We start from the raw sequence: 9251 nt of genomic DNA, 5'->3' as shown, positions 1-9251 counted from the left end.
TTAGGAGAAAGGGGAAACGGGCTGAAAGGAGATCAGGGGCCCATCGTAAGAGGCGTCCGGATTAAGGAAAGAGAAGTTAGGGAGAAGTTAGGGAGATCAGGGAGAATTGGGAAAGGCGGCCGAACTTGGAAAGAGTTCTTATGGAAATTATATTCCCTTTCCATAATCAAAGTAGGACATATCTAGGGTTCTCACCCTATAAATAGCCAAGGAAGCAAATCAAGAAGGATATTCAACAACGCATCCACATAAACAAAAACACCACGGCATTAGCACATTCATACACCCAAATATATATCCGTCCAAGATCTTGCAGGCCAGACGCCAAGCGCCAGCAGGATTAGCTTTACGCTTCAATTGTAATCATCCTCCTATTCAAGTATAGTGCAATATTTGGCAGGGTACCGTCCCTCCCGCTGTTGTTCCCACATTGGGTTTTCCGCGTAACCAAATCTCACGTGTCAATTTACATTACGTACTTTATTTCTCTATTTACTTATCCACATACGAACGATCATACAATCAACCAACGAGTAAGACCACATTGACCTTAATCAATCAACTTGGTAAAAAATACCTAAACATAACCTAAATACCAACCCAAAACCTTCTGATTCTCTTAAGCATTGTCTTGGAGAGTTCTTAAGAGTTTATATATATCATTATCTCCACGGTATGATATATATATTTTTTATATTATGTCCAAGTGATGTTTATAATTTTTATATAAAAACTTTTACATCTCATTTAGCAAAAAAGTAACATGATTTTTTTTTTGAAAAATTATATAATTAGATATTAAACTGGGTTGGATGTCGAATTAGGTGCGAAAAATAGGGTGTATTTCTTAGTATATTGTTTGTCCCACGTTGAAAAATAATGTAGGTGTGGTAAATATACTACATATAAGTAGTTGAATTGTCCCACATTAGAAGATTATCATGAGGTGAGGTATCACATGATTATATATAGGAGTCACATTTGAAACTTAGGGATACCAATCCAAAATCTTTTGAATCGCTTAAATATTATCTTATTCTTATAAGAGTTTTATTAACGACAAACCTTTGTTACAACAATACCATATAAATATTAATCACGTAAATATTTATAAAAGCAAATATATATTACTATATTAGTGATATTATAATGTTTATTTTAAGACAATCGATAGTATAATAACTTTATTTAAGACGAAATCATAATTTAAAAATAAAATGGGTGCTAAATATACATAAATTGGTTATTAATGTGTCATATATAATGATGATTGTAAATAGAAAATTCATGAATTATAATACAATCAAGTGTTGCATAAAAAGATCTTGAATCCATAAACAAATCAATAATGAGCTTTTTTACTTTGATAAATACAACAACAACAACAACAACAACAACAACAACAACAACAACAACAACAACAACAACAACAACAACAACAACAACAACAACAACAACAACAACAACAACAACAACAACAACAACAACAACAACAACAACAACAACAACAACAACAACAACAACAACAACAACAACAACAACAACAACAACAACAACAACAACAACAAAAACAACAACAACAACAACAACAACAACAACAACAACAACAACAACATCAGAGCCTTAATCCCAAAATGATTTGGGGTCGGCTGACATGAATCATCCTTTAGAACCGTCCATAGGTGAACGCACGCCTCAAAATGCGAAAAAGGAGCGAAACATAATACAAAGTCAAGGTAAACTTATAGGTTTTAAAATCGAATTTCGGATTTCATTTATAAAAACTTAAAATTTAAACCTAGCATAAAGATTAAAACGATTTTGAAAACTGAAGTTGAATTTAAGGATCCGGAATACCTTAAAAGTAAACCAAGTAAAATATATAAGCAAGTGGTTGGTAAAAAGGTGTAATAAAGGAGAGAAGAACAAATAAAATTTTTAAAAATTAAATAAAAACAAAATATGTCCAATAACATCAAAAACTAAAAATGCACATGTATCATTTCCCTCCATTGTGCCCTCTCCGTCACCATACTCTCCCCAAGCCCCAGAAATCTCATATCGTGCTCTATCACTCTCAACCATGTCTGTCTCGTTCTCCCTATACCCATAGGGACCTTTTCAGTTCTCCAAGCCTCCAGCCTCCTAACTGGAGCGTCCATAGGTTTCCTTCTCACATGGCCAAACCATCTTAGTCGATTTTCCATCATCTTGTCCTCTATTGGCGCCACTTTTATCTTTTCCCTAATCACCGCATTCCTTAATCGATCTTTCCTTGTATGGCCGCACATCCACCTCAACATACGCATCTCCGCCACACTCATCTTTTGAACGTGACTATTTACTTTGATAAATAGTAGAATTAATTTTTTTTAACTTTTAAATATAGGTAATTATTATTATTATGCCTCATTACATTTGAGTAACTAAAACACATCATAATTTTTAACCATTAACTAAAACACATCATAATTTTTAACCATTAATCAAAATTGCACCAGAAAAAGAAAATATTTTGCATTTGTTTATACATTTTATTGCTACCTCAATTACATCTTAAAAGTCGTGTTAGGAAAAAAATGTTACTAAAATCATATCATTTAATACATATTTTAATTATGACAAAAAATGGAAAAAAAACGTACGAAAATAAATAGATAGTATAGTATTTTCTCATTATTAAATTGGGTTGGATATCGAAATAGGTGCAAAAAAAGATGGTGTACTTTTTCTTGTGTTATTTGTCCCACATTGAAAAATAATGTAGGTATGGTAAATATACTACATATAAATAGTTGAATTGTCCCACATCAGAAAATTATCATAAGGTGGGGTGATCCTAAAAATTAATTTAGGGTAGTATTATAAATAATATATTTCGATGTAAAAAATAAAGTGGAGAATCTTTTAATATTAAATATACTACATATAAATTGTTGAATTGTCCACATCAGAAAATTATCATAAGGTGAGGTGATCCTAAAAATTAATTTAGGAAAGTATTATAAATAATATACTTCGATGTAAAAAATAAAGTGGAGAATCTTTTAATTATTATAATATTTATTTTCTATATTATATTCAAGTGATGTTTCTAATTTTTATATAAAAACTTTTACATTTCATTTGGCAAAAAAATATCATGAAGAAAATTATGAAAAATAATTTGATTCGTGGTAAAAATGCTATCATTAGCATTATATTTCATATAATTTGTACATATATAAAATTGTGTACTTCTTAGTATGTTATATGTCCCATATTGAAAAATAATTTGGAATTATATAAAAATAATAGAATTGTCCCACATCGAAAGATTAACATCAGATGTGGTGGTCTTATGATTATAAATATGAGGCATCATTGGAAGTTAGGTATCAACCCAACATCTTTTGCGTCTCTTAAATAAGATGTTTTGACTTTTGATCATATCTAAATAAATGATAAATGATTAGACATAAGATGTAAATATTAAGACCTTATAACCAATTTTTTGTTACTAAGTTAATTAGCCCGTTGGAACGCACGGGCATCCAAACTAGTTTATCACTAATTAGAGCATAATTAGCTTAGTGAATACCCTCTATTTTGTTTCGGTGATTAGGACTTTGATTCGGGAAGAGATGGACAAATTGAGGTGATTCATCGCTTATTAGGGTTATGAGGTAAATAGTTAGATTCAACATGAAATGACAAGTCAACTCCGGAAAGTTGACTTTTTTCACCGGAAGTGGAATTTTGGTAGTCTTACGCAAAATGAAAAAATGAAAGGTAGTTGAAAGCCAAAAATTAAATGAAAGGTAGTTGTTACAAATGACCCTAAATAAAAGGTAGTTTCTGAAAAAAAATAAAACCATATAATTAATGTAAACGTTGAATATGATTAAAATATTAATTTTAAATATGTTTTACTTTTAAAAAGAAAATATTTTTAATTAAAAAAATCGTTTAAAAAAAACCGTCAGAAATTATTTCTTAACCCGTGTTTTGACCATAACCTAACCCGTGACCCGTTGACCCAACTTGTATTCAACCAGACCCGTATTTTGACTCAACCCCTATGACCTAACCCACCCAACCCGTTTTAACAGGTCGAAATGAGGTGGACATTATTAATATGGATTTTGAGAACCCAAGTACCCAACCTACTAATTTGGATAAATATAAATAAACAGAGAGAGAGAGAGAGAGAGTTTCAATTCGAAAGGTGTCGACAAGAAGCTCTCGTGATTACGCTTTACGTTCGAAAGGTGTCTCGTCTCCTCCAATTTCAAAACCTAAATCTCCAACTCATATTTCCAGGTTTGATTTACGATTTGAATTAATTATTATGTTTATGTATGATGAGATGCCCTGCTTCTGTTATTAGTAATTGAATCATCTGTAATTGTCATGAATTTAGGCAATTGTGAAATTCTAGAGTTTGAATTCTCTAATTTTGAACTACCATGAAAACTGTTTACTTCATGTTTGCATATATGTTGTTGTAATTATGTTAATTCCTACAACTCATCCCTTTTTATTAATACTTTTTTTTTTTTTACATGATTCTGGTTTCAAGGTCTGTTGCAAAGAACCCTATGACCACTGGTTTTCCTACGCGAGAGAAGCTTAACGCACCGATCCCTCCTAATACTGGTACTGATAATGATATTGATGAGCTGCAAGGCCCTTGGTATGTTGATGTCTTTTCTCTCTTTCGATCCATTGTGGGTTGTCTATTCCCTATTGCCACACTCTTTTTGTCCCTCTACCCTAGTGGATATTGAAAAACAACCCTCCGTCACCCATACTTTTTAACAGCTTCTATTGTACTAGTTGCTTGACCGCCTGTTGCAGCGCCATGAGTTTCCGTCAACATTATTTCTCCCTCTTTTTACGCCTAACTCTGTTTTCATTTATAGGAATTGTGCATCAGTTGAACGTTTGTCACGTGAATTTGCAACTGCAGCCTTATCATACCTGCGTGAACAGGTTTGCGTTTTACTGATTTATGTTGTACAGTATACATTAACTGTGAATTGCTTTCACCTTGCATATTTTAATCATGTGTCATTAATTTGACAGGGTCACAACTTTAAGCTTGTCAGGCTTGGTTTCTATGAAGGGGCGACTATCATGAATGGTGCACTTTTTCATTACAACTTCAAGGCTAAACGTGCAGATGACCCTTCTGCTCCGGTGGAGACCTTTTTTGCCCAATTGCGCTTTTTTAGATGTCCTACTACTAGTTCACTGCACAAATTGACTGTTCAATGCTGCATTTCTTTGGGGAAATCTGTCTCTCTACCGGGTATGTTTGTTTGATTCTGAGTTTGTAACTATGTTCGACTGTGTTAATTTATCATGTGCGACTACTTGCAACATTGATCGTACCTTGTTATTGACTTCAATTTTTACCTGATTATCGCCCTTTCAATGCAGATGAAAGGGATAATTGTGGATGCCGATACTGTTCCAAATATGTTTATCACCCTGTAGATGGCTGTCCGGGGATACTATGGGGCTCAAGGGAAAAGGATCAGATTTCGAGGAAGAAGAAAAAGTCTCAAGTTATCTGAGGAGTAGGTGCTTTGGCCTCCCTTATGAAAGTGAATCTGCTGTCATGATGTTGATGTTTACTATGACAACTTATATCCGACTGCCTACCTATTTAGCATGTTGCTTTAAAACTTATTTTCCGATAGTGCATAGATAGGAGACGTAACTTTAGCTAATGTTTACACTTATTTTCCGATGGATAGTGATAGGGCGCCACCGGGTGACGCCCAAATTGGGTGCCACCCTCTCACAACAATTGTTTATTGAAGGGGTCCCCACTCACCCCATGTGAGAGGGTGGCGCCCAAATTGGGTGTCACCCGGTGGCGCCCTTTCATTTTCCTTTTCCGATAGTGCATAGATAGGAGTAGGTGCTTTGGGCCGGTATTAATGATTTTGGATGATTTTTTTTTTTCCTTTCTACATAGCTAATGTTTACACTTGTTTCAAATACGTGTTCAAATGCAATGGTTTAAGAGAAAATAACGTAATATACTATTGTAAATAAAATTTGCATACATAAAAAACTTTACATCCCGAATAAAGAAATATAATTTAATAATCTACTTTAACACAGCTAGTGTATCATCAGAATGTCAAAACTTATACTCCCTCCTATTCTAGATAAACCTCCTTATTCATGGGGACACTAGAATTAAGGAGAGGGATTAAAATAAGGTAAATTATTATAGTGGGGTTTGGTAATTGGAGAGAGAGAATGCATTGTGGGGTATTATTGTGGGTGAGATGATTAAAATAAGTATTGTTGTAGGGTAAGTTTGATTAAAATAAGTATTGTTGTGGGGTGAAGTGGGGTATTGTTGTGGGGTAAGGTGATTAAAATAAGTATAAAACTTTACTAAATAAGGAAATAAGGAAGGTATTGTGAATAGATGAAAAAGGAAAGAGGGAAGTTTATGACAAGTGATTTATCCAAGGCACTAAATGGATTTGTCCAAAGCAATCAGTTGTCCAAGGCAGTGACCATTTACACTAATTACCTTGGACAAATCCATTTAGTGCCTTGGATAAATCACTTGCCGAAGTTTAGGTAGAATAGGAGGGAGTATGATTTATTGGTGAAATTAGTGTGTGCTAGTAAGCCCATACTTCGTATTTTGTTTTGATGATTAAATATTTCTTATTTTTAACTAACAAGTTCAAAGATGCCGTATATATCATAAAATTTCGAATTGTTAAAATAAAATTAATAACCTCTATACAAATAAAATCAAAGTGTAAAGCTTGGGCTATTATCGCTTTGGACTCGTTGTCAGTAAATTTATTGCATATGTATAAATATAGTTTTATCAAATTATTCAAAATGTATAAAATTATTTCATAGTATTATTTTCATTTATTCCGATTTGTAATTCATACCGCTTATATGCCATTAATTTCATTTATTCGGAACGTATAAAATTATTTCATAGTATTTGTTCTACAACCGAATTTGTAGGATATTTGTATTGACGGAATTTTGAAGAAATATACTTCTTTGCACACTAACGGGTCCCACCATAACATGAATTTAAAAAAAAAAAGACTGAATTAAAGAGGTGACACGTCCTAGATTAAGTATTGCCTTCTGAATTAATAAAGATAAGATATTTTTTTTTGCATTTCTATTGTACTTATCTGGTTGGTCTAAATCTACGACCCACATAATTTATGTTTAAATTTGTTACAAACGCGTGTTCACATACACTGGTTTATAAGGAAATAACGTAATCTACTCTTGTAAATAAAAATTGCATACATAAAAAACTTTACATCCGGATAAAAGAAATATAATCTAATATAATCAACTTTAACATATTTATGTAATTCATTTGCGTTTTATGTTCGATCCCGTATATAAATGTTATTCCTTCTTGAATTTATGTAATTTTGTTTTAAAAATTATGTAATTCAATTTCATTTACTCGCATTTGTAATTCATTCTGCGTATATGTTATTAATTTTATTTACACGGAATGTATAAAATTATTTCATAATATTAATTCATAGAGTTTTTTCATAATATTATTTCATAGAATTTGTTTTTTTTTTTTTTTTTTTTTTTGACAGCAGTAAAGAAAATGTTCTTACAAAGTACCTACCCGACTCTCGGAGTCGGATTTATTACTACATTATTAGGAAAAGCAAATAAATTACACATGGGGTTGACCACTAATAAAGGCTTCTTAGCGGGACGATCAGAGCTGGCCAATTGAGCGAACAATTCTTTTCTCTTCTTTAACAACTGAGCCTCCGAGGAGTACCAAGACACACTTACGCCACGAGGACGTAGAAATTTATGGGAGAGAGGTCTACTTTTTGAGAAAGTAGATAAATTGTGTCTTGGAGGTTCCTCCCCTTTGCTTTGATTCCTCTTGGCCGTGGTGATTCTCCGTCTCGCGTGCACATAATGAGTAGAGGGGTACCTGCAAAACAGAGGAGTAAAAGGGGCGCCTGATGGCTTCTCAACTGAGAGAATCTTACACTTCTTAGGGCGAGCAGCAAAGACGAAAGGCTGATGCTCATTAGAATCATCCTCAACTTGGGGGACATGAGTACCGGGAGGAGGGAAATTGTCACAAACTGAAGATGCGCAAGACGTCCCGGCCTCACTAGTAGACGAGCTCAAACTTACGCTAGGAATATCAGGTTCTACCTTGATAACATCAGAGGGGGTAATGTCTTCCTTCATTGCCCCCCTCATCTTAGAATTTCCCTTTTTAGAACCTCTCCTCTTTTTCTTCTTCCTCTTCTTCTTCTGGTAGTATTGTTCCTTTATAGAGTCTATCTCCTTAGTAGTCTCACCCTTAAGGATTCGAATTGTTAAAGTTGACAAATCACGTTTACGGTAAAAAATCACCGTTTTCCCTTCCAGCAACTTTTGATAAGAATTTGTGGGGATTCTTAAAGTAGAACTACCACCTCCCTTTTTAGAGAAGTGAAGAACTGACTTATTAGCACAATTACTTTGAACCTCCGTCTCTTCCATATTCACACTCTGAATATCCCTTATACTCACATCGCTTTGTTCTGCCATCACCTCCGTAACCACGCTTTCACCACTATCATTTATACCCACATCAGACGCCGAACCATGGACAGACTTTTTGTTGTTCTTCTCCACGCAATCTTCATTTGCAACGTCCAGCATTCTTTTTCCATTTTCCTTTATGAGGAGGTGACCTTTTACCACCTCTAATTCCCTTAACACATCCTTATTACTTGGTTCCACCATTAAGGCCCGAACTGATCCAATTCACTTTCAAAACCTTTTCAACTTCATATAAGCAACCGCTCTACGAAAAAGTGCCTTAACATTACGAGGGAATGTGTTCAAAATCATGGAGCATAAACCCGAGGCAGCTCTGTATTCCTCAAGTTTCAGGGCACATGCAGCCATATTAGACAGAACAGAAACTGCAAGGTCAGATAACGATTGAATATCCTCACCTTCAATATCTCTTAAGGTCAGACTAAGTAACTTACAAGCTTCATCGTAACACTCCGCGGCACTATCAAATTCATTTTGCCTAAAAAGACCGTTCCCCTTATCTTTAAGCTCCTTCACCTCAGCTAAAATTAACGGAGCTGACCCCTGCAATTTCATAAAGTAGCCTAACATCCTATCCCCATTATTCTCCATAAACCCATCACTGACATGAGCACTAGCAAAAGTTTCAAGAAACTTTTGATAAATGTTAGCGGAAAACA

At 34.0% G+C, this 9251-nt stretch overlaps 1 protein-coding gene across 1 annotated transcript; it reads left to right on the top strand.

Annotated features, from left to right (window-relative positions):
• Positions 1 to 4155: 4155 nt before the first annotated feature.
• LOC141643275 (uncharacterized) lies at positions 4156 to 5729 on the top strand. The gene is made up of 5 exons (XM_074452356.1): positions 4156 to 4302; positions 4562 to 4675; positions 4905 to 4974; positions 5068 to 5293; positions 5425 to 5729. The coding sequence occupies exons 2-5, from the start codon at positions 4581 to 4583 to the stop codon at positions 5559 to 5561; spliced, it is 528 nt and encodes a 175-aa protein (XP_074308457.1). The 5' UTR covers positions 4156 to 4302; positions 4562 to 4580; the 3' UTR covers positions 5562 to 5729.
• The last annotated feature ends 3522 nt before the right edge of the window (positions 5730 to 9251 follow it).

This window comes from Silene latifolia, chromosome 2 (genome assembly GCF_048544455.1).
Source record: "Silene latifolia isolate original U9 population chromosome 2, ASM4854445v1, whole genome shotgun sequence".
Lineage (NCBI taxonomy): Eukaryota > Viridiplantae > Streptophyta > Magnoliopsida > Caryophyllales > Caryophyllaceae > Silene > Silene latifolia.
This window is presented reverse-complemented; position numbering and strand designations above follow the sequence as displayed.